The sequence below is a fragment of the Paralichthys olivaceus genome, chromosome 6 (assembly GCF_024713975.1).
Source record: "Paralichthys olivaceus isolate ysfri-2021 chromosome 6, ASM2471397v2, whole genome shotgun sequence".
Lineage (NCBI taxonomy): Eukaryota > Metazoa > Chordata > Actinopteri > Pleuronectiformes > Paralichthyidae > Paralichthys > Paralichthys olivaceus.
Window position 1 is genome coordinate 9,778,805 of NC_091098.1, and position 27,192 is coordinate 9,805,996.

The 27,192-nt window shown below is 40.7% G+C and overlaps 1 protein-coding gene and 1 non-coding gene across 6 annotated transcripts in view; both read right to left on the reverse strand.

Annotated features, from left to right (window-relative positions):
• bsna (bassoon presynaptic cytomatrix protein a) overlaps positions 1-27,192 on the reverse strand; it is a 130,593-nt gene that overhangs the window by 42,553 nt on the left and 60,848 nt on the right. For all 5 annotated transcript variants that reach the window (XM_069526208.1, XM_069526211.1, XM_069526209.1 and 2 more), the window contains one exon: positions 2,526-2,978. In XM_069526208.1, the coding sequence (XP_069382309.1) occupies positions 2,526-2,978 (453 nt within the window). The remainder of the gene's footprint in view (positions 1-2,525; positions 2,979-27,192) is intronic.
• Positions 1,214-1,286, reverse strand: trnar-ccu (transfer RNA arginine (anticodon CCU)). The gene has a single exon. It is a non-coding gene; the product is annotated as a tRNA-Arg (tRNA).

The window sequence follows — 27,192 nt, forward strand, 5'->3', positions numbered from 1 at the left end:
CTTTGGTGGAGAGCAGAGCTCAGTGAACGCTGCAGGGCTGAACCCTAACCGAGTAAGCGGTCGTGTGGCACGCTTTATCTGAGGGCAGGTGCAGTTTGCATGCTGTTTAGGACTGCCAGCGGTGAAGATAGACAGCGGGTTGTAGGGTGAGGTTCTGGCGTCAGGTAGAGGTGAGACAGAGGTAGTGGGGAAAGTTGGAGTGCTTTTGTCAACTCTCCAGCCGGTAGGAAGAGGCTCTCCTGCAGCACAATTGGAGATGCTTCGCTGCACTGGACCAGCGGTGTTCCCCACAACAGACTTTGACTGAAGCCGGACCAGCGCCAAAGCTCAGACCCCGGAGGAGGGTCTCAAACCCCGGGAGAGTTAAGTGGTTTTAATCGACTCATTCTTTTGGAAATAATGTGTGTCACATCTTGTGTGTAACATTACATGTTATTGATTTTAAGAGCCTGCTTAAAGCCTAGTACTGGGGCTGGGGAAAACAAGCTGAGGGACCTTGATTAGATCCTCAGGTACTGTTGCATGTGCCCGGATAGCACTAGTGCATTGTTTATTGTGGTGCAATATTGTGTGTTGTGCGCTGAGGGGGTGTAGTTTCTGTGTGAGTTGCATTGCTGTATTAAGTTGCCGTGTCTTAACAGTGTGTAACTCTCTTGTGGTGTGAATTAGATTGGCAGGGCCCTTACACTAGTTTTCTGCCCATGCAGAGGCACTGCAGGGGAGGGAGTATGGGACTCAGACTGTGATCGATTGTCCCTGTGTTCAAAGCTTTGGCTGTATGAATTACATAATAAAGATATCATTTTCTATTACTCCAGGTTTTTTCCTCCTTACATTGTGTGTGCAGTAAATTAACAAGGTGTATTTCAATAGGTATTTCACAGTAGCCAGTGCATTACATCTGTTAGCAGAGTTGACAGTTACTAGCAGTTCAACATGAAAAGCCATGACATCATCCTGCTCTCTGTTGTCTTTTTTCCACTAGTTTTGCAAATAACTAACTTAGTCAATATGGGTAACTGGGAAATGTCATGTATCAGATGACGCTGTATGTCAACTTAAGGAGGTACTATATTAAGCAGCTTTAGTTAGTCTTTGTGAAACATCTACAGACAATAATGTCCTATTAAAAGTGGGATAGCAGAGGATAGTTTCACTCTATCAAACTCTGGGATCTGGGCCCAGTGCGATCTCGCTGCACTCTGCTGTCAGACACCCCAGATGGGACTTGAACCCACAATCCCTGGCTTAGGAGGCCAGTGCCTTATCCATTAGGCCACTGGGGCACTTTTTGCTTCCTTTGTTTCACACAATTTCCGTGAAAACACGGCACTATGGAGCAACATGTACACAAACAACTCAACCATGCTATTATGTGAGTCTGTAGGATCAGAGGAGTTGGGATGTGGTTAGGTATTGAGGATTTCTGTATATTGTCACACATTAGGCTACACCTATTGTCTTCCAGCTGTGTAATTATTTGGGCCCGATGATCAAGTAATCGGATCCCTGATTAAATCTGGCTAGTTAGGCTAGTTTAATTAGCTCAGGAAGAAGGATGTTAACCCTGAGATTGCAGAGCCCCTGGGCACATTCAAGTCAGCAGGGTGGGGGAATTAACAAGTTGCATTAAAAAAAATAAAAGAGGAATCAATTGAACCATGGACTGGGAAATGTATTACACCCTACCTGTTTGATTGCCCTGATGTCAAGATTACAGTTTTGGCTTAAACTCATCTAAGTGATGGAAAAACTGCATGAATGTGAAGCAGAGCCATGTGGAAACAGCTATGCATAGTCACGCAACCTGGATAGATTCTGTCAAAGTAAAATATTCACACAACAATAGCAATGTTTCGTCCATAAGCCTGACTGTGACACTATGGTTTAGAGGTAGTAAAAATGTTGCAGCACTTAAATTGTGCCTCTAAGTGTTTCCTTTAAAGTTTCCTTATAGCAGGCAACCACTCCACACTGACACATAACCTTAAGACAAGTTAAATTTCTCAAAAAAATCCACTAACATATAAAAGTGGGTTTAAAAGTGATCACAACCACTTGCTGATTATTTAAAATGGCTTCGCATACAATAAACAATCCTGAGAGAAACAATAGGACATTATTATTGGGCAAGAGCTTACTCTGATACCAATATAGTGCATGAAGGGTGAGAAGTCTCCCTACCCTTTGCCCTTCTTGAATGTTCCTACTGTTTACGTAAAGGGGAGTAGTGTCACTGTCATGGTTTTACTAATTTAGGGCTGGCAGTGGATGAAATTTGGGCACACTGTTCACAAGAATGGCTCTTAGACAAGTAAGACTAGGCTCCCTTTGTTCAAAGAGCAGTTGAAAAAAATCTGAACAGCCGTCACAACATTAGTGCCTCGGTTAGTACATTATTTGTTTGGTTCACCTTTCACAAGTGACACTGGTCAAACCATTTTATCATTAGCATCACCTTTTGGTTTCTCACGATAGTTCAACATACAAACACTGGACTAATGTTATTTAAAAATCTGACTTACATCATAATGCCTGGACTTCTTTATTTCCTTGATTGGTGCAATCTGCTCTCCTTTCTTCTGGGAGGTTTTGTTCTCTTTGAGAGTTTGGTTCTCAGACTCTGACTTGGGCTTTGTCTCTGTGGCTTTAGGTTGTTGCTGGGTGTCCTTCGTTGGTACCGGTGCCACAGCTGGCATCGTGGTCTTGGTGTCGGTCGGTTGTTTGGCGGCAGTGGGTGCGAACGGTCCGCCAATGCTAGTTCCTGTCTGCGATTTCTGGGCCTGGCCTGTCTTGAGCCCCTGCTGATTGATAGGTTTGTGGAGTGGGCTCTGCTGGCTGGCTGGCACCTGGTGACGGGGCGAGCCCATTGGCTGGTGCTTTGGAGACGGATGAGAAACGGGTAGGGGAGGATCGTCAAGACTGCCTCCAGACATCAGCCGCTGGGTCTGACAGTTGAGACATAACCACTCCTTTTTCTGAAACAGAGTGAGAACAAAAAACAGTAGTTAATGACAATCACCCCATGGTAATACTTTGTTATTAAATCATAACTATAATATGGTCAATAAAAGTTATTTGACGTCACAAGACCTGATTTTATTAAAGGTGCTATCAGATTGAGCTTTGGAATGTAATACTGATTGGTTTATAAAAAGCCTTTTTAAAAACTCTGTTATTACTGCGCGTGTGTGTGTGTGTGCGCGTGTGTGCAAAAAGGCATTTCATCCTCTCTGCTGTTCAACTTCTCTTCCGGGGTCACACTTATGAATGATGTGTTCAGTTCAACTTCTCGGGTTAAATAAGATTGACCCTTTAACACAATTTCAAATTCTTAACATTAATTGTGTCAATTCCAATTACAGAGCTAAAGAGACAAACACACACATGCTGCATACACCCAGCAAATCTTATTTCCAGACATGGCAGAAACATTATGAAGTTGGCTTACGCACACTTCTAAATGGCCATGTCACTCTGAAGGCTGCAAGTCCTGCATGCTATTTTCATCACATCAACTCAACTCACACTGTGAGGCAGATTGACAAAAACTGCACACACACATAAAATATCCTGCCACACACTATGCACAAGCATAGTATTGACTCATCACTTTTTTTTTATGTTTTTGTTTGTGAACTCTCAGCAAATAGTTGTTTATTCATAGTTTTCATATATTCAATCTCTTACCAATCCCTACCATTTCTCTGGATGCCTACTGAAGGCTGTATATAAAGATGGATCACATGACATCTCCCAAAAAGCCAAAGCCTCTTAGTTAATGTTGGGGTGTCTGCAGTATAGACTCTGAATCATGACTCATCCATGTTTGTGGATGGGACATGCACCAAACTAAAAAGTCAAAGTACTCGCCAGATACATTTTTCTGGTAATTTTGGTATTAATTATCTATTTAATGCTATATAAACTTTAGTTGACACCAGTTGAGAATGGCTCTCGATTTGTTGAGCATGTGCATCAGCAGGACTTTGCAACCTGGGCTCCTCCCCCAATCACTATACTATGCAGACTCTGGCTCCAAATACGCAGGATGGCGGGCTATATATTTTAGCTTAATTTCTGGATAGATAGAAGTGTAGCTGGTTGTCAATCTTTCCACAGTCTTTGGGGCGGAGCATGAAAGTTGATGCAGTAGAGGGTTATACATTTACATTTACTTATATTCATGCTTAATTATAAGAATCCATTGAGAATCAACTGCTACTTTGTTTATCCAATTTACATAATTTTAAAGGTTCTTTCTCCCTCCAGTATCTCCTCACCACATGTTTATTATTTCTGTCTCTACCAGGGCAGTAGCTGTTGTTTGGGGCTGGAGAGCAGCTGTATAACTCATGTCATGAATTATTGATAGACGCAGCCCCTTCCTCCTCGACACTTATCTTCCATCTCTGCTCTTTTCCACCCACTCATTGAATCCTTTCTGTTTTCTCTCTTTGCAACAAACTCAGCAAGCCTCTTCCTTACACTATTTCTCATTTTGTCTTTTTCTCTTCTTTTTATCTCTCCTCACTTTATCTCGCTCCAGCTTTCTCTTTATCAGAATCCCTTTTGAGAGTTTATCTCTGATTAGGTGCCAAACAAAAGACTCCATCTCCCTCCGTCCCATCGACTAATGTAAGTGACTAATGCTTTTCAGGTTCGAGTAGTGGACACTACTGTAGTGTTAATTACAGACCACAAAGTTTAAAACCATGACAACCTTTGATACATTGAGTTATTAGTAGGTCAACAAAAACGGAAGAAGATAAAAAAAAATTGAAAACTAGCAAAGCCCTAAATTTTATTTTTCTCACACCAAAAAAAAACATCCATCACTCAGTATTACAGTCGATCTACAGATGATCTCTCATTGCCTTTTTACTGCCAGCAAAGGTTAGACAGATATTTGGCAGAAACTGTTGCTAGTTTGTTTGTTTGTTCTGCTAAAGCCTTGATCATGTGTCCAGCAGCTCCAAAAAGCTCAACCTCTCTGAGCTTTTGTTTTTGTTGTCGCAAATCTGGTAGGCAACAGCAAAACACATAGAGCCAAAAGAAGTTGAGCAGAGACAATGGATCTATCTGGCTCTCCCAACCCAGCTCTCCCTGAGGATCACAATTTAGTCATCTTGAGTTGCTCTGAAAATGTGAACAATCTCAGGGCCATTTTTCTGCTACTCTCTTTAAAGCAATTGTCAAACCCACACATTCTTCAAAATGTCTTTCTTCCACTGAAAAGATTCCAGCATCCAAAATGCAGAGGAGCATTTTCAAAAGTGGAAGAAATGAATAGTGCAAGTGTCAAAACACTTAAGCAATCGGAGAACCCGACCAGACTTCATCAGGCTGTGTTCAGCTGTCTGAGCATGAAGGGTATGAGAGAAAAAGAAGCTGAAACCAGTAAGTGAATAACTCAGAGAGCAACTATTAGTATTAACTGACTGATTTTTCAAAAAGTGAAAAAGACACACATTAAAGTGTGTTTGTGTGTGTGTGAGCAGCCAACTGTACAGTAGTGTCTGAGACTGTTGAATCAGTTTTAGACCCTAAAGTCAGACATATCACATAACGTGTGTGTGTGTGTGTTGTCTTGCAGAGTGCTCCATCGCTGCACCACTTAACCTACATAGCACCAACAATCTGAGCCTTTCTCCTCCTGTCAATAACGCTCACTAAAATGCTCCATCAGTACTAACTCTCTTTGAGAAGCGCTGCTGTTTTCTTTTCTTCCGCGGCTGTGACTCTGAAGCATGTTATGCCTTCAGACTCTCTCCCCTTTCTCCTCTTTCTTTCTAAAAGTCCTTTTGAAATCTGTTGGGGGATTGTATTTTGGTCACCGTCCTGCCCCCTGTATTTCCTTTACATTTCCTACCTTCTCCCTTTTTACAGGCTTCCTTTCTTTTCTGTTCAATAAAAGGAAAAGTAATGGATCTGTCTTTAATTCATACGGATCTACTGCGCATCATATCTCTTCTAGTACTGGATTGGATTCCTGACAGAAGTATAGAAATAACTCATCTCTGTGCTCAACCCCCATGTTACCCCTCAGCCGCAGGGAGGCCTCACTATTACTCATCAATGAGTGTTATGTACTTGTCACAAATTGGCCCAGAGGAAAAATGCATCGTCTTAAGGGGATTTGGTGTTGCCTTCTTTCCCTTTATCTGATGCATAACGGAAAAACATGGTTTTATTGCAATTTGTGTATTTTACACGCAATTGTACACAAACTTGCCATATTTATTTATTCATGAATATTTATTTCAGAAAAATATTCTCATTAATGTAATTTTTTCATTAATTATTAACATACTTAACATAATCAAATACTATTGTGTAAATACTGCCTCCCTTCATTGAAGATATGGAGTAGAATACTTCTCTTCTCGGTTTCATTCTCATCCATTTTCTTTACTTTTCACACATTAGCTCCTGCAGTTCCTCTCTCTTTTATCTCTTCACTACATGATCGCTAAACATCTTCCCTTTCCTCTTAGCTCTCTTCTCTCTCTCCCTGGTCCGTCTCCTTTTCTCTCCCCCCAACAGAGAGAGGGCTATTTTTACCCAGAGTGCCATTGTTCTGCTCGAGCGCACCCTTCCCTGGCACTGGCTGCTGCTTCAGGCTGCACTCTACTGCAGTGCACACATACACTCATACTTACAGACACACACACACGTAGACACACGGTTCACATCAATGCAAAATGGAGGAGGCCTGTGCAGCTTAAGGCAAACCAGAATAAAATGACATGCAGATGGAGAAAGAATAAGAAGAGGAGAAAGTGAGTGACACCAACCATGCACAAGTGCATGCACATGCACAGCAATTCAACTTAGCCCCTAGTTATAAGATAGAGAGAGAGAGAGAGAGTGGAATAAGGAGGAAATGTGGGGAGAGGTGGCAGCCGTTTGAAGTGGACAACAGAGAGACGACAATGATGATGGTGGTGGTGAAAGCACCAGAGATTGATTTAGTTGTTGATTACGATTTTAACACATGACAGACGCAAAAAAAAATGTGAGAAATATTTGTGGTGATAACAGCCAACGCTGTTTATCGATGTCCTGGAAACAAAATCACGTGATCTCCTCAGCAGAATTCATACATTACGTCCTGCCTCTGCCTACTGCATTATGATGACGATCATCCGCAATCACAGACTGACAGTGAACTTTATATGAACATTTCCTGCAGCAATACAGCAGCAACCCCTGGCCAAACATTGATGCCAATAAGGGCACAGACAGTTTATGATTGATGGTTGATTAGACCTATCAATTCACTCTAAATGTAGCTGCAGCATCTGCTGAGCTGTGCACATTCTCTGAGATATAGCCAACAGTCAAAGTACAGGAGGACACACACATGAAAGTATGTGTAATGTTAACTGGTGTTTCCTACACAGCAGCAACTGTCTCCTGTAACAGCGTGTAATAAAACACAAAGGAATAACTTCCAAAACTTCACCCCTTTTGTCTTTCAATTACAATTCAATTACTATAAAACTTTTCAATTTTTTTGTATATTCTATTATTCATTTGAACATGTCAGAACAATCTTCTGCCCTCCTTCGATGGATACCTCCTGATTCCCTGACTGTCTAATTATTTAACACTCTTGAACCCAGTGACACCATGTCTGTTCTGAGGCAGGTTTCACCACTCGCTGCACAGCTTACATCAGTATGTGACGAGTCACACTTTTATGTGACAACAAAGAACATATTTCACTGGAGCCCTCCCACATCAACACGTCCTCCTCCTCCTATTTTCAGAACAACTTACTCTTGTTCTATATCTCCATCTTAATCCCTGCCTCCAGAGATCTGTCTCCTCTGAACAGTTTTATTTCTTCTCTTTACTTTAGTCCACTGAGAAATGTTTAGATTTTTCTTTGATTACTTTCTTCTTCCTCTTTCACCTTTCCTTAAAAAACTCATCCTTCTCTTCTTCTTCTTCACTCCCTGTCCAGTATCCATCAATATGAGAAATACTGTATTTGTGTATTGCAAATACTGCACTGAAGTTACAGTAGATGTAAGAAAAGACAAATATTTATCAGAATTTTCCATCATATGTTTGTGTGAATTACTCATGGAGTAAGTAAATGCCTAATAATAAACATTTACTTATTTTTTGGTTGAAAATCCTTTGTTTGATATGTTTTGTGGACTGAAAATAAAGTAAACTGACATGAACTGAACTAAATTTATCTGACCAATGAAGTCACTAGATTAAGCTTTAAGAGGTTTCTTGGGACCTCTAATTATATTTCGAGTGCCTTTGAGTTGCTTGAGGTTATGATTCAAATTATATAACTGTAAAAGATAATATTCAGTAATTCAGAAAAAATGAGCCAGAGTAGCAATGTGGTGTCAGTCCACATGATGAGCACTACCCAAAATGACAGAAACTATCTTTGAGAAAAAATTACTTGATGTGTACCTGGCCTTTTTAGTTTGGTCCATGTCCCACCCACTAACATGGAGGAGGTGGGATTTATATATTGTAAATGGAGTTGTTCCAATGCTGTACCTTAACTAAAGCAGAGGATCAGATTAGTTATTTCACACGAGCCCTTACACACACACTCTTGTTTGATGTAGTATATATGAATCAGTTGCAGTATGTTTAAATATGTTTCCATTTACTATTAAACAAAATTTTGCCAACAGCAAAGTCAGTTACTGAGCATTGTTTGATTGAAACTAGTAAGATGTCTTTTAGACTTTCTGTTGTGAGGCCAACACAGTACAGGGAACTCATTTAAAATCTACCAAACTGAAATTAGATAAATCTCTGAATAAACAACATTATACATGTTTGTTCTATTAAACTCTGTTATAAGGCTTTGTTAATTACATACTCTTAACGCCAGCGCTAATTAAACAGTTTTGGAGTATTAATCCTGGCTTGTGCATGCAAACTTGTACATCACACACACACACACACACACACACACACACACACACACACGTGTCCTATGGGATCACACACCAGGGATGTTATTGTGAGGAGGCAGTTACATTGGAGGGATCTGTACATAAGCATACACATATGTGCACACATAGACACACACTGGCCGGATTAACAGTGGAGGATTTTATCCAACACTCCCTTCGCACTGTAAGAAGCAAGAAAGGCAGGGAGGGAGAGAACAACAGAAGGAGAGCGAAAGAAAATGGAGGATGAAAAGCCATAAAAGCAAGAGATAAGAGTTTAGAAGAGAGTGACACAAGCAGGAGAGGGAGTTGGGGAGAGGATGGAAGGTATGAATTAAAGGTGGAGGAGGAGAAAAAGAAGAAGGGGGAAGGAAATAGAGGAATAAATTAGAGGGCTGGGGAAGTATAGAGGAGGAGGAGGGTAGATGCTGGGGGAGGAAAGATAGGAGGGGATGAATTATAGGTGTGAAAACCAGTGAAGGAGAGAAAAGGCAAGAGATAAATTAGAAGTGGAGGTAGAGGGGAGAACAAATGATAGAAATAGAGAGGAGGAAGTGGAGGAGTGGACAGCAAGTATGGATGGAGAGTAGAGTCTATTGACAAGAGGATAATCAGTTTCTTTATGCTGCGTTTTGTAACTAAAAACATACATCTTTTTATTCTATCATCACAGTGGATCCTGTGTAATTATGTAACTCTATAGTTCAGATTAGATATACTTTATTTATCCCACAATGGGGAAATTTACTAGTTGTGAGAGGCAGAGAAGTGGGCATAAGGTTTTATATGTGTGTTTGTGCTAATGTATATACATTTTGTTTTATTGCCCACATTATACCTCTTCCACTACTTTCTGTCTTTCTCTCTTCACCGTGCCGATGTAAAACCCAGATGAGCTTTATCTGCCCAGCTCCTTCCTCAGCTGATACCGTGTGTGGGAGGAACTTATTAGCATATGTTGTCATTTCATCGCTGCCAGGACGATGGATTCCGACCAAAAGTGTGACCGATCATGACTGTTATAATTTGATTAACCCTTCAGACCAGGGGGCACCTCTCATCTATTTATATGGAACATAATGACGTATGACTCCTAGGTTGCCAGGATTGTATGTTCTCCAACAAATTGAGAACCTGTAACAGATGTTCACGTAATATGTCGTGCTGTTGAGCTCATTAAAAGGGTTCTGTGTTCCTTAGCAATGCTTATTATTAGGGTCTCCATTGCACCATTATCTATATCGCTTATCCTAGCTTTATCCTTCATCCAAAACCTGAATGAGCCAGAGAGAAAACTATCTGAGACTTCACCTGAATCACCAGGCATTCTGTTTTCACCAATTACAAGCACATGCAGCATAAAGAATCAAGTAGATACCCCAGCCAACGTGACCCCACCTGACCCCACCTGAACATCACTTCCAGATTTTTGTCTGCTTGAGCCATGTATCCACCTTCTAGCTCCAACAAAATACAACAGCACGGTTAACAGAATAATTCACATAAGACCCAGGGAACACAGATACATGGCAATAATTTAAACAGTTAAAGCTAATTTAAGTTGCCTTAATCAAAGTTGCCTTGCACCCAAAACTATCTATAACGTTATTCAGAAAAAAGTATCATTTGGTCTGACAAGTTGAAGGAGACTAAATGAAGTGGATTCAGAAAGTTGATTCTTAGATGTCTTAGCAAAGACATATGCATTTGGTTGGTGTGGGATTAATCTGATCTTAAATGATGACTGCCTGAAGACCTTTACTTTAACAGGAAGTTAAGTTTGAAGAGACTTGTCTCACAATAAAACGACAGCAATTGTCATTTGGTCACAGGCCTGAAACGACCCGTGTGAGCATTTACCTGAAAAGACTTCTAGAGCCACAAGAATTATGACTCTTGTCTGAAGGAAGGAGAAGAATGGCTAGGACACAGAGGGACTGCTGCCACTGATGCTATGTTTAATGCTGAAGGGTCAGGACTTGTTTATATGCAGAGAGATAAGTAGGGTAGAAGTATAATCTTATGTCATATGAATTTGCAACACTGATAAAAGAGTTTTTCTGCCACAACAAACCTGGGATTTGAACCAGTGACCTGACTGGATGGAAAAAGAAAATGAACAAAGGAAGCCAAGGTTTGTTTAGAATCTGACCCACATATCTTTAAACAGGCCTTCTCTCTCTCTCTCACAGACACACACACACACACACACACACACACACACACAAAGAGAGAGAGTACCATCTTTGTGCAAGTGTGTGTGTGTGCGCGTGTGTATGTGTGTGTGTGTGTGTGTTAGGATTTTGATTCCTGCAGAATTATGAACGAGGCTCGCAAGCAGCTAAACACATATATATAAAAAGTATATATATATTTACTTTTTTTAAATCACCATTTATTTATTTATTCCTGCATTTATTTTATCTATTTCTACTTATGTCATTTTTTGTCCCTCATACAAAATAACCAGATTTAAACATAAATAATTCACTAGAACTTAATTGAAATCAATTTACTATTTGATTTATCAGTGAATGAAAGTACTGTGCCTTGCAAAGAATGGTGTTGCTGGGAGTCATCACCAAGCGTGCAGAATTACAGAGCTTTTTAATCCTCTTTCAGCCTGTTGTCTTGTTTTTACAGCACAGTAACTGTGTTCCAGTTCAGTCTCATGCATCATCAGCCATGTTTCTGACAGCAGCAGGCAGCTGTTTCCAGTGAAAACACTCTGATAAATCCATTGTGTGCTATAGGCCCATGCAGCACAATGGCTTGTTGATGGAAATCATGCAAAATGGCTGTAAATGTTGCTCTGCCTCTTATCAATGAAGTGGGTAGTTGTTTGCTAACAAATAAGCTATGACATTCAAGCATTTAAGACCATATTTACTTCCACTGCAGAAATAGGCCTTGTCTGGAACGCAACATTAAAATAACATTTGCATAGTTGTTTTCTTTGATATTCAATAAAAAGAAATTGAACATTTTAGTTACTATATCCAAACACTGTTTCTTTGCTGTTGACAAACTTAAATATAAATGATATGCTTTTTAAAAACCTTCTATTAGCTAAGTTTGAAAACGTGCTTGCTGTGCTCGTGCTTCATAATGTGACTTCTGCACTTCTATTCTTAGACTTCTTACTCCCATTTTCTTGTTTTCATCTGTAGAGCTGCAACACAAATTATGTCTTTCGGGACACAAAAGTTTATCATGTTGAAGTTCTTGTCTCGCTGTGTGTGCACACAGTTTTGAACCTCATTCTCAGTGGTGGAGGGAGGGGTGCTGGGTAGTATTAGGATTTAATTTATCTGGCCTTGGTTTCAGGATGAGAGAGACTGCAGCCTTTGAAGTGCTGAAGTGTGTACTTTGAAGTGCAGGAGGCAGCGCTCACTTGGACAGGAGCATTATGGGTGGGTGGGGTGGCGGTGGTGGTATGGAGCTCGCTCATCCCGCGGGGTAAAGAAAAAAAGACGTGATCAGACAGATGCTAGGGAGGAGGGTAGGGTAAAGAAAAGTTTGGCCAAGGAGTGGGTGACGAGAGGAGAGAAGAGGTTTTCTTCCAGTTATCCACCACAACATGTTGGCTCTATATTTATTTAATCTGAGTACATAATACTAGTCACTTGGCTATAGCTCTGTGTACGCAGCTACTAGAGTGTTGCCATGTAACTGCCATTTTCCCTTTTTAAACACAACCCAAATATCTTTCTAGATCAGACTAATAACAGAAGATATGTCTCCACTAATCTCAATGCAAAATGAAGCCAAAATATCATAGAGATGCTGCCATCTTGCACTATTGGAGCCAGAGTCTGCACAGTAGCAATCAGGGATGTAGCCCGACCAGATGGAGCCTGACGTCAAGAGCCAGTCTGAGCTGTCAATCATGACATTTCACTCCACTTTTAAAACAACAAATAAATAATTAAAAACAAACTGAAAATAATTTGAACCGCATTAAACCTATAATGAGACTTTCTAAGAAGCAGGGTTTATGATCTGTGCTACATCCAGCCACTAGGAGGAGATCAAGATGCTTTGGCTTCACTTTAGGGGAGTAGTCATGCTGTCTGCATCTTTATTTCTTTATTTACACTCTATGGTTTCATCATTTCCGTGGCTGGTCTGTTTATTTAATTTCGGTGCCAGGTTGGCCTGCTGTTAAAAATCACTAACTCTTACATGTGAAGGAGGAAACTGGGTATAACGGATAGTAAAGTGGGTAAAAGGCACAGAACAGGATTGAAAGAAAGAAAGGATTAAATTAAATACGAAGAGATATGAGGTGACAGGAAAAATGTAGGAGGACAGAAAGAAAGCAGAATGTAGTTTCTGATGATTGGATTTTCCCTTCCCATGCAACAGAACAGTGTCTCGTGCAAGATAGATTCTGTGCCTCAGTTTAAGGTCTGGTATACTGAGCTTTCTGCTATATCACACATTTATGGCAGCCATTTCTGCTTCAAATTATACTGAACCTGAGCAGCAACAAAACCCATAGTGGTTGGCTTGTGCGCTTCTCTGTAAATATACCCTGTGTTAAAATTCTTGGGAAATGTGTCTATGTTTTCTGCAAATCATGATGAAAATTCTTCATAGAATATATTATTTAAAGAGAAAAGGAGAGAACTAGGGAACAAGAAGTAATCAGAGAGCCAGCAGAGGCACATGCAAAATGTCAGAGTGAAAGAGAGAGGCAGAGGCAGACGATAAGGATATTAGTGAATTAGAAAGAGAGATGAGAGGAGGATGAGGGAAGAGAGGAGAGGAGGAGGAGGAGGAGGAGAGAACAGAGAGGCGGATTCCAAAAATGTACAGTGAATTAGTTCTGCCTCATGAAACTGGCGGAGAAATGTTTTGCGGCTAGGATTTCTGTGTGTGTGTGTGCATTTCCATTCAGTGTGTGTATGTTGTGTCCTGGTGCCTGGGTGCTGGGATGTGTGTGCACAGTCTTGCCTGCTTGTGTTTGTGTGTGTGCGTGAGTGTGCACGTGTTTGTTTGTAAAGAGCATCACTGCCTCCCCAGAACAGAGCTGACGTCGTGTTGACATTTAGACGAAAACACAAGCTCCGTCTTTTGAAAGAGCAACTCTGAGAGTGAAGCTCGCAGAGAGGTGACAGGGTCAGACATGACTGCTGCTGCTGCTGAGAACACAACAAAAAAAGAAAAAAAACATAAACTGTACCTGTGACGTGTGTTTTTGTTTTCAACCCTCTCAAAGCTCCTCAGGCACAGCCACACACACACTGGCCTAAAATCAGAAGCTGTGGATCATTTCTGGTGTGGACTCACACAAATTTAACCCCACATGATGAATTGAAGCATGAGAACAAAATAATGACTCTCCCAAATCAGTTGTGACTAATTTGCTTTACAGCTCCTCCTCACCATCGGCAACTAAGAAGTTTCAAAAATAAATGTTTGCTTTACTGATGCAATAGTACCTGACATCTTGGCAATTCAAACGCTCTCTTTCAAAAAGCAGCCACTTGAAAGAGAGCTCTGAGGATGTTTCAGATGCAGTTTCATACGAACTGAGGTACAAAAGGGTTTTGGTGAGACTTCATGTGAGCTAATAAACCATAAAATATCCATGCATTCATGAAAACCAAAATCCAACTTGGAAGAACGTACACAAACTGTAAATGCTATAATCAATTTGTTACCTCTTACAATGTTTCCACCTGTCTGTTGGTTTTTCCACAAAAATTGCAGAGGTCCACACACACACACACACACACACACAAACACACACACACACACACACACACACACACACATATTGTTTGCTAAGGTCAGTGTCATCTGTCCTTCAAAGTGTGACTCACCCCCTCCACCCCCAGCTCCTCTGATTCCCCCCCAATACATGTGGCTTTATGCATGTGTGTGTTTGTGTGTCTGTGTTGACCCTGACTTACAGTGTGCTGAGTCACACTCTATAAAAATCACACACTTTTTTGCATACTGTGCAGCCACACAATATCTAGGTCAGCCTGCACTCTGCCATTTATGAGCTCCAGTGTTTTGCTCATGAGCACTTCAACAGGAGAAGCCTCATCCATATTGCAGCAACCCCTGTTATTGGTTAAAGTGGTGGGTGACATGTGGAAGGCTGCTCATTTGTTTTTAGCCACATGCTTAGCTATAAGATTATGTCTTAGAGATTTTAGCAAAGAGCTCACTACAGATCTGTGTACAGCACAAGATCATAACAGTGTTCGTGTTTAATCAGATGCTGAGTTGCAGGACTTTCCTGGCCTCAGTCGTCATTAAAGCCTGCTAATCCACCTAAAAGACCACAATCCAGCAGTGTGTGTGTGTGTGTGTGTGTGTGTGTGTGTGTGTGTGTGTGTGTGTGTGTGTGTGTGTGTGTGTGTGTGTGTGTGTGTGTGTGTGTGTGTGTGTGTGTGTGTGTGTGTGTGTGTGTGTGTGTGTGTGTGTGTAGCTGCAGGGTGACGTTTGTGCAGCATTTGACCCAATGCCCCCAATAAAATACAGCACAAAGAACACACACCTCCATCACTAGCGCATATAGATACGTACCTGACCTAAAAAGAGATGCCTCCATATAAATATGTTGCTGTATTCAGACACCAGTGAACACAGAGTCTTGCACACAGAGGGTACACACTCACAAAGCAGAGACCTTTACCCTCTCGTCCAACCAGATCTCCCTGTAGGAACGTGTTCACACTGTGCAGGGGAATTATCCACCTGCTCTGAAAGACGAGGGCTCCAGATGAATCACACTGCTGCAGCTGTTTTCTATTTTCTCCTCTTTTCTTTTCCTCCTCATTTACATTTAGTTCCTCTTGAATTGCTTCTTGCCTCTCAACCTCAACTCCTCTGGTCCTGTCCCTAACAATGTTTCCATCAACAGTAAAGTTTTAAATCTCTAAAGATATCATTTTCCATATATATGATTGGCCTCCATCATGATCAGCTGAAAGGGATGTGGACTTAAAAAAAAAAGTTTTTCCTTTTAAATGCTCCTATAAAAATGTGTCACTATCGTTTAACTTTTAAAAGGTATAGTGTTTAAAAAATAGGTATAGTCGTTTTTTATTGTGTTCATATATGAATATTTTAAAAATAAAGTAAATAAATACGTATAAAATGTGAGAGAGGAGACATCAAGTAAATATAAGTTGTATATAGAGTAAAGGTTAGGTAGAGAAGCTGCAGACAGAAAAAACAAAAACATGATTGTTGGCTAATGATGGTAATATATGTGGTAATATTATAGTCATATTAATGCTATTTTGATAAATATACTTTATACATTTTGGTTCATTGTTTTGGATTTCTTAATTTTAAATACCTTTGCTCACCAGATATGTTTTGTATGTGATTAATTCACATTGTTAAGTGTGTGTGTGTGCGCGCGCGCACACTATGCCTGGTTGTTGGAATATCATCAGTATAGCTGCAGGGACAACACAGCCACTACATGCTGATTATTTGTCATCTCTGGGCAGAGATGACATGATGCCTGTCACTGCAGCTCAGATTGGCATTGATTAGGTGTCAGTGAGGATGCTCTTCCCCCATCATTTGTTCATCGAATAGGACAGAGAGGACTAGATCAGAATCTGATGTCCCACTGGTGAGAGGGCAGCCAGCGTTGGAAGAAGAAGGGAAGATGAAGGGATAGAGAGAAATGGTGGAGGGAGTCTTAAAATGAAAATTCTTGTATATGTCAACTGTAATCTGATTTTTGTAGTCTTGGTAACACTGACAACAATATAGATAGATAGTTATTCTAATCGATTCCAATGATCTATTTTCAGCAAATCAAGGTTTATGGAAAGATTTTATTGACGAAGCTCCTTTGTGTAAAGGTGTGTTTCTCTTACATTTAGCCTATTCGTTTTTTTGCCTTGATCTAAATTACTTAAGTAGAGGAGAAGCGGCTGTTCACAGATCAATGACCATATCCATTAATCCACACATGACCCCCAACAGGACAATCGATAGAGAGAAAATGGAAAGGGACACACGGAAGAATACAGGGAGGCAGTGACCATCTGAAATTACACAGTGAAGAAAAACAAACATGGAGTCTGAGCATGATTTTAGCATATTTCCTTCAGCTATTTGGAGACATATTGTGTTCTACTGCTCCAGGATGTGTTTAGCTTGGTTGAGCACAACTACTGGAAGTCTCTGCTGGCCCAATCAGCAAGCGGTTGTGAGGATCGATGTAATGTTTCTCAGTTTCTTCCCCTCCAAACTAAAACACAGCCCCAAAGTTTTCCAATTAAACCGGGGTCAGCAGCATTTTCCAACTTCTTCTTTTTAGTGGCTCCAGAGTAGTGTGGACGTCAGGTGTATCCACAGCAAAGTTAATGCATTTTCAAATGATAATGTAGTAGGTGTAAATTTCCCTGACAATCATTATTTGCACATTGATAATTTATTATTTGTTTCCATGTTATTGTGATTCTCTATTATCTGGTGAAAAAATAAGTTAACAGAAGCCAGGCTTTCTATAATTGCCTTAAAACAGAAATGGGGGATGTATGGGAAAAGGTAGGGGATGGGTGGATGAAATTATTATGAACAATATGCCTCTTAAAGCCGAAACAATGAGGTCTGATGTTATTGTCGAAAGCGCGAGTGAGCACCCAATCTCTTTTATATTATTATGAGAAGTGTAAAACTATTTTTTGGTTCATTATAAAAACTGTGGCAGGACAAATCAGAATATGGCTGGTCACCACAGTCTAGATAATTAATGGGAAACATTTCAGACTGTGCTCAGATTCTACATCGCTAAGTTGTATGATCTTGTGGCCACAAAAAGAAGCAGTGTGCTGTGACTGATTGACGACAGTTATTAATGTAACCCAGGATCCCAAAAAACTGAACCTAAACACGTCAAATTTTAACAGTCAAACCAAACAGCTATTTGAAGATGTGAAATCAGAAGTCCTGTCTCTAAAGGTCTATAACCGGTCCTCACAAAGATAGAAGTAAAAGGACACAAACACACAAATCATATACTGGCAGTTCAGACTGAGTCAATCAGTGGAAAAGAATTAGTTCCATAATCTGCAGCGCTGCAGTGACCATGAGGCTTCACTGGCCAAAACAACAACAGAGAGGAAATGGATCGCTGTAAAAACACTGCACAGCAGCTGGTGGAAGATCGCATGCCCCTGTGTTTTACTGTAATTGAGAACATACAGTCACATGCCACTGCACAAACACTATACACACACACACACACACACGCACTGCATTACACTACACTGCTACTTCTCCACTTCCCTTGGGACAATTTAGAGTTAAAGCTAAACCCAATGAGAAATTTACTGCCTTTCAACACTTTCAACACACACACACACACACACACACACACACACACACACACACACACACACACCTTAGTACATAAAATTGTATTGATTAGTACCTGAGAGAGCTGATTGGTCAATTTCAGGGCAGAATCTACTCCAGCTGGACCAAGAGAAGCCCTGGCTGTAATTTGATTCCCCAGAGTGCTCCAGGGGGGGTTTCTAATTGTTTTATACTTGCGCGCACAGGAGTGTGTGTATTTGTGTGTTCGTATGTACAGTATGTGTGTTTGCTAGGGAGGCTACATCAATTTACCCTCCTCCTCTCCCAAGGGAGCTACAGAGATAGTATACCTGCTCTTCTCTTTCCCTCATTTTCTGTTTGCCATAAAACTCTGTCTGTCACCCTGCTGCTTTATTTCCATGCTCTCCTATGTTTGATTAGAAATCTATCTTCATTAAAATACAATAGCATTGGTTGTATACACTTATCACTGCAGAAAATTAGTAAGTAATGTAGACAGTGAAATAAATAACAGTTAAATTACCCCATAAAACGTATAATAGGGTTACACATCCCTGTTCATCCCTGCTTACATCCAGAGTCTTATTATTTGACATATATATTATATATTATATCAGCCCCTGGTTAGTGACATTTTTAATATAATGAAATGGAGGAAAGTGCATGTGGACAAGGAGAGAAGTGGAGCTGACACTATTGTGACCAGACACACTTTTACTTCTACTATCTTTTTCTCCTCTTTCTGCAGCTTCACCTGATCCCTTTAATTTCACCATTACTGTCATCCTGTCTAATTCACAGAAAAATTCACTTAGGGTCTCATTAACAAACTAATAATAGACCATGTAGCCGTATTTCTCCAATTGTTATTTGGCCAGCAGTTAGCAAACTAAATAAACAAGGCTCTGATTGTGACTGAGATGGTGCTTTGTTGGAAGAAGACAAGGTAGTGGTGGTGTAAGGGGTTTTGAAGCACCTACTATGTTTGGTCTGGACCTTTGGAATTTTCTGTTTGGGATAGTTCAGACTCCCTGATCAATTGCAGGTAGTTGAGACAGAATTAAACAATAGAAGTAGAAACAAAAGTGGAAAAAAGATTGACAACACGCAAGTCTGTCTACAAACCAATCGCTGTCTAGTGTATAGACACAGGCCACGTAGGTGATGATGACAGGACGTACATATATGGATTATTACGGATGGTAATTTACTCCACAACTCAAAATAAGGCATCTCATTAAATGAATCCATTAGGATCATGACACCAGATATCAATCCTGGCAGCTGCAACAAAACAGCTGAAATCAGCACCTTGGACAGAGGCAATATCCAAGTGCAATTACCACAACTCACCAGCAGGGGGACAAACAGCTCCTGCTGATGTGAAAGAGCTGTGCTTCTGCTTCACTGTAGTCTCACATAATAGAGCATACTACACAGAGTAATGTGATACTACTTAGTGTGTCAGAGAGAGCAGGGAAGAGTATCGAAAATCTCAATAAAAGTGATACAGTGAGAGAAAGAGGAAGAGGAGGGAGAGAGTGACATCCAGGATAAGAGGAGGCAGAGGGAGAGATGGATACTGTAGAGCGGGAGAGAGCAACAGTGGAATACAAACCACTGAGCTTCTGGTTGCAGCTGGATTTTTCTAGTTACACACACACACACAAAATCTCTACCCCCCTGCCTGCATCATGGTATGGTCCAATCCTAGCCTTTATACTCGCTCCAATCACCCTTCCTTAGCCATCCATCACTTTCTCTCTCTTTTCCCTTCTCCATGTGTTTCTGGCTCATTCTCTCATGGCATTCGTGAGGACCATTATTTGTCACCATGTGTAGGCGTGTGTGTGTTTGTGTATGCTAGAAAGTGTATGTACTTTGCATGTGTGCTAACTGGCTTCTCTCTCTCTCTCTCCCTCTCTCTCTCTCTTTTTGCCTTGAAACCCTGCTCTCTTTCGCTCTCTGTTTTTGCGAGAGCTATTATTGCGAGATGAGACATGGCGTGCATACATGGGGATACATACACGAAAACACTCACAGAGGTCTTTTCACATCGCCATTAGTCATTATGTCTCCTGCTGAGCTGAGCAGATGAACAACATGCTAGTGACAGAGCTAATTCAACAGCCCACGCCTAAATTACACAGGCACATCATTTATCTGAGCATGTGTGAGTGTTTTTTCCCTGAGCAGTGTTTGAAATATGATGCAGTGAGAACAAACAGGGCTGTGATGGCTACTTGTGAAACAACTCTCGATTTGCTTCTTACCTTTCTTACCTACTCTTCTTACCTTTTTTTCTTCTGGAAACAAACAAACACTGATATGTTTTTTAATACATCTTTTCTTCTTTAACTGTATGCAATCTATTCTTAATTACAACTGTCCTCTGTCATTAATTTGAAACTACCTGTCAAATTCTTCTCATGGTATTTGTCTGCAATGGGAGCGGATACATCGACATTCTCAGGTCAAGTGATTCTGCAGCAGACACAGGTTTTAATCGGCTCCAGCTCTGATCTGCAGTGTTGGAAACATGACACCCGTGTGAATGCGCTAATTTGGCAAGACAGCGAGGTGAGAGAGCACCTCAGTTTGTGGTTTGTTCGTGACATAGAACATGGGGACAAAAAAACGAAGGCAAACTCCTCTACTGCCAAAGGGAAAGGAGTCAATCGCCTTTCCCCCCACGTTTAAAATAACCTGTCTACTCTTGGTGTATAAGAGGTGTATGTGTACAGAGAAGTTTCCAACACTGATGTTTGTGCTGTGAATGTGGATTTACTGTAATAAATGTTATATCCAAGCTTTTCTTTTATCATTTGTTGCATCGACTTCAACGTTGAAAAGTCAGAGTTAACCGTAGGATGGGAACGTACTTCCCACGAAGTCTGACATTTTGAAAATGTGCTCTATTAGCTTTCTTGAACAGCTGTATGTAAATAGATGTTTTAATCTTTTTCTATTCATTGTTTAACTAATCTTTAGTGTTTGTTTTTTGTAAAAGGAGAGAAAGTTTAAGAGTAGAAGAGAACAGCTGGAAGGAAGGAAAGAGAGAGGAAGGATGAATGGAGGAGATAATGGAGCAGAAACACATCAAGCTTTAGTCTTGGAGGCAAGAGCAGAAAAAAAAAAAAACACCCCATGAGCACCAACAGAATGGTATGACCTGCTTGGGAATCATCCATTCAGTGAGCAGCACAAGGGAGCTGGAGGAAAATACAGTAAATGGATCTGGCTGGGCATAGCCTTTAATTTAGTGAAAGGCGTTACAGCTCTTTGAAAGGAGCCGGGGCTCATGGCTCAGTTTATTTCAGAGAGACGTTCAAAAGGACAGCCCATCGTCACTCTTTCGTTTTTATTCACTACAGCAGTGGGGTCTGCGCTATAAAAGCCAAAGTCTTTCCTGATTGACTGACTGATTTTCCCTATAGGCCATTGCTCTTTCAAAACGAACTGGTGTAAACGTTGCAGCTAAGTGTGTGTGTGTGTGTGTGTGTGTGTGTGTGTGTGTGTGTGTGTGTGTGTGTGTGTGTGTGTGTGTGTGTGTGTGTGTGTGTGTGTGTGTGTGTGTGTGTGTGTGTGTGTGTGTGTGTGTGTGTGTGTGAGATGGGCACATGCAGGATCAGGATCTGACAGCTGATTGGCAGATGGAGCTCCAACATTCGTCAAGGCAACCACAGAGGACATTGTCAGACCGTCAGAGGGAGTTTATTCAAAATACTGGTGTTATTAGGGGTTTAAACTTCACTTTTCATTATGTGAACTCACATGACACGACAGCGGACTGATGGAGGAATAATTTACAAAAGAAGATGTCAGTGATTTATATGAGTTACATGAAAACTGGAGTGGGTTTATTTTGTTGTTTTCCTGAAATATTACAGATATTAATTCTACTGTGAATATATGTATTTGTGTGTGTGTGTGTGTGTCAGGATTAACATTGTACTGTCGGCCAGCAGTAATTTTGTCTGATTTTCATATTAGATTACATTTCAGTAGTACATCATGAGGGAGTTCTAAAATGATAGGAACAATTTCCCAACAGTAACCTGTGGAGGATCCATTTAATCATTCAGCGCCTCCAGCTCCTTGATCTCAACCCATCTTGTGACAAATGGCTCCATAACTTGTGGTAACACGCTCTCATAGCATTTAAAAGTAATTTAACATTGTTCAATAAGTACTTACAGACTTGAAACTGTTCTCATGTCTTCACTTGAGGTGCATAATGTGTCATTATATGAATACAGTTGTAATAGTACCATTTGACATCTGTTCTTACAGCTAAAGCCACTGTCTGCTGCTGCATTAGAAGACATGTTTGATAAGGATAGAAAGTAAGACTGGAAACAGGACGTCTGTAGAACTGACTGATTTTGGATTCAGTGACAGTTAATCTTTCTCATTACTCTGGATTCTGTGCGGTGGTGATGCGTTTCATTTTGTGAGTCTAATATTGTGATATTTCTTAATTTTATTTGCTTGGATAAAACACATGAAATGAAATGGAAAACAACAAAACTTGTGAACACAGCTAAGTGGAGAGTGAAGTACAGGAGCGAGGGACTGAAAAATTTGCAAATCAATGTTCTTTCTGTCTGTCACGACCCCACAACACACCTACACATCCCATTCTCACAGACACACACACACACACACAGACACACACACACACACACACACACACATTGTGGGCATCGACTGGACAAAACCGAGTGATGGCACCATGAAAGGAAACAAGAAAAGAAAGATAAAAAAGACAGATGAGATGAGCGAGTCTGAGTCATTCACCCCTTTCACTGAATAATCGATGTGAGTCATGACTGTATGGGTGTGTGTGTGTGTGTGTTGGGTTTCCTTTAGTAGTACGTGTGTTACTGTATGATCACAAAAACAGACACACATTGATGCGGATTTGGGCTCATGAGTCACTCATTTTGCAGAATTAAAACCAGTGTGTGTGAGAGAGATAACACGTAAAAGAAAAGCAGATCAACGTGTTTGTCTTTGATATGAAACATCCGAATCGTGGACAGAAACAAATGTTTGTGGGGGCAGACTACAGCCCATATATTCACACAGTCTAAGCTACAGCAGCTTCCAGGTTTCCTGCTGTCAGAGCTTGTATGTTCCTTAGTAACATTAATGCTGTGTTCAAATATCCTGGGAATCCAGATATTCTGCCTTTGTGTCATGGAAAAAATGTAAACAGGCAACAGGATCATGTTTAACTCCTCAAAAGAAGAGAAAATCAAGCACTATATCTGAAATCCTCCTTTTTCTGAGGAATTTTGCTTTAGTTTTACCCACTTTAATTTTACAGACTAGTTCTCTCCTTCCACTGTGAGTGTCTCAACTACCTGTGCTAATTGGCACATGAGCCAAGCATGTACCCTGGTTTATGTTGCATTGGTAATCATAAAGCAGCCACTCAATTGAGAATATAAAGTATGAGTCCCACATATTTCTCACAGCAAACCCTCCACTCAGGCTCTGCTGCAACCTCTGGTGATAACAAGCTCTGTGTCACTTTAAGATATAGTACTCCAGTCATCCATAATGACTCAAAAGACCAAGCCTCTGTACTCGGCATATTGCTCAAAGAGAATCCTTCATTAACTCTCAGCAGCTGATTCAGCTTCAGAAATAGTATTTTTCTTCCTTATCTCATCCGTGGCCTCGGGCGCCTCCATGGTAAAACTGCTCATCTTGTTTTCCATCACTAGCACTTGGCAAAGCTGATACTGAGATTCTGAATCTGAACACTGCTCAGGTTGTCCATTATGCATTGGGTTTTGACGTGTGCTGATTCCATTCTGACTCACCAGCTGAATATAGTTTACATAAAAACAGCTCTGATCCTCACAGAGAAATCTGCCTCATTGACTATCACAGCTCTCGACCTATAGGATGCAGACACCTCCTCCAGAGTCCTCCATTTTGTTTCTTCTTGCCTGTCAGTAGTAATGTTATGCACGTGTGAAACCCTAGAGAGGGATATTTCTTCTTCTGCTCTGCTACTGTGGCTCAGGATGTTCAGGCTTGATCAAATGTGCGGCTTGTGATGTACTAATTATCCCCATACCAATACTTCATGAAATATCAAAATACATTTTTAAATCTCCATCACCGCTCAACTATAGACTTTTATTTTTAGAGAGTGGTTGCCAGTAGCTTGTTCTTTCACTCGTTTGGTCTGTTGGGGGAATTCCCATTTTCTCTTCAGCTGCATCCTCCCTGCACTTTTTGGACCTTTAACTCAAAATCACACGTTGTGGTTCTGTGGGAGTCTGTTTTTGAGTGTGTGAGGGGTGCTGTTAATCAGTGTGTAGCCCAGGGGAGGGAACAGCTCTCCTCACTGACCCATTTAAAGGCAGTGTGGTAGAGAGAGTAGGGAAAGTAGGGCAAGAAAAATACAAAACTTTAAGGTACTGCACGCAAAAATCTCTTCTTACCTCCCTCGAGATCTGCTGTTTCTGCACCATAGCTCTGATTCTCGCTGTCTCCTCCTCTGCACTTTATAACTTTATTTCAAACACATCTTCACATTCGTGCATTACTGACCTCAAGACATTATTACTGCTCACATTTCTCTTGTGAAGAAGTAATCCTATTCCTAAATGTCACCATTGTGGCGGACCATTCCTCCACTCATAGAGCATCATCTCAAAATAACACCACTGTTGACTGCAGGGGGCGCAGTAACCCATCTGAAATGTGCAGATTTACTGTATATACAAATGTATGTAGAAATGTGTAGTATCTTGAATGACCAACAGAGGGCAACTAGTTACGAAAAGAAGTCTGTTTCTATAGAAGTCTACTGTATAAGAAAACAACCTCATGTTTTCTTAAGCACATTATTGTCCTGTTTGCTAGTTGGAACTCTGTTTCAACACAGCATGATGTTAATTTTAGAGTAAAATTGACGATACATCACAGTATTGATTGGAGCGTGAATACCAATGCGATTGACAGCTGCTACCGCCGAATGGGTGCAGTTCACAGGTGCTGGCTTAAATGCCAAACTATGAAATTGCAGTTCATAAACCAATGAGTGAAGCTACAGTGGGTTGCCACTTGGGTACAACACAGACATAAGTTTCACAGACTGCAACTAAAACACAACATATGTTTTAGCCAAAATGAAATTTCCACTCTTCAGAAAAGAAGAATCAGACAACAAAATGATTGCTGGCAATGAAGGATTATTTTGTTGGGGTACATTTATATCTAGAAGTATTTATAGAGAATGTCCTCACCTGCACTGCTGAATTTTTCAGCAACACACATTTTAGAACAGGATGTTTCTTTGCGAGCATCTCTGGTCGCTCCTCTGTGGTTTTAAAGAGCAAATGAACTCACTGTCCTCCTTCTCATCCACTTCACCTACACAGTTATCTTTCTATATGAGTTACACTCTATGCTCTGTGGAATAGAAGAGGGCATGTAAATGTAACTCTGATGAAGTAAGTCAATACAGCTGGACTCAGGTCTTGCTGCAACACATTAGCTATAAATCAAGGGTACACCTCTCATTGCCACCAATTTTAAAGTGTTTTTTGTATCTTATTCCTTTAAGTCTATTCTTGTCTTTGTTTTTGGTATATTGAAATCTATTAACCCTTTAATATTTACACAAAGTCTCACTCAAAGTCTCATCTGTCTAAAGTTTGACGAAAAGAGTTAAACATTTATCTTATATGACAAACAAGGCCCTTACAATTGTTTGTACTAAAGACTTATTTGCAGGCACTTAAGATTGTGGCAATAATAACATATTGCAACAAACACATTGTTTACAAATGAATGGAAAAAAAACAATCTAGCAGTCTGACCAGTCTTTGAATTATATTTAAGATAGATTCTCTATACAGGACCGAAGTGGCACAGAATAAATCCACAAACAAAAAAGATGGTGAGGTGGGTAGAGTTGGTTTACTGTCCATGATTTGTAGTTTGTTAATTGAGTAAATTGTAAAAGGAAAAAAGGAAATGTGAAAAGAAACAGCCTGCCCTGTCCTTCACTTTCATCTTAGTCACCAAAATATGTCTTTAGTCTCTCAGTTTGGAAATACTTTCACTCACTTCCTCTCAGCCTCTGATCAAGGACTCCTGTGTTCACAGGGGGTAAAACCTGAGATGTGTGTGTGAGATTATATGACTGTGTTTGTGTTTGTGTGTGTTTTATAGAGAAATCAGATTTTTATGTTCACTGAAACTGCCCAAGACAGCGGGACCAAAAAAAATAGAGTGAAAGATGACTGTGAGAAGCAGGTGACAGAGAGCGTGAAGGTGAGCGAATGAAAAGTGGAGAGGGAAAGACGTCAGATGGAGGGGTGGAGACAGAGCAAATGGGGAAAAGTGGACAGATGGATGAGGGTAGAAGAAGAAAGGGAAAGATGCAGTGTATGGAGAAAAATGCAGCGTTGACCTGCAGGACAGGAGAAGATTAGGGTAAAACAACAGCTTGGACAGACAGGAGGAAGGACTGAGTGAACAGTTGAGAGTGAGGGTTGACACTAGAGGTGGACAGAATGGAGGTGGAGACAGATGACAGGGGGAGAACCAGTGGAAGGTAAGTTGAAGAGGAAAACACACAAGTCCTTCAGATACAAAGACTGGAGAGTGGGTGTGCTTGAAAGAGAGAGGAGATTCATGAGGGTGCATAAATGAAGTGACCGCAGACGACCCAACGTGCCATCAGCCCAGGAGAGTACAGCACAATCAGGGCTGAAGATTCATCTTACACCTGTACAGTCTTTTTTCTGCACATATTTCAGCAATGACAAAAAAAGAACAGAAAAATATCTAAGTGACTTAAAGGTTGTTGAGTTTGTGAAAAACAAAAACATCTCAAATTGACTCTTGCTGCTCCCGCCTGACTAATCCAAGCACACCGCCTCAGTAAACA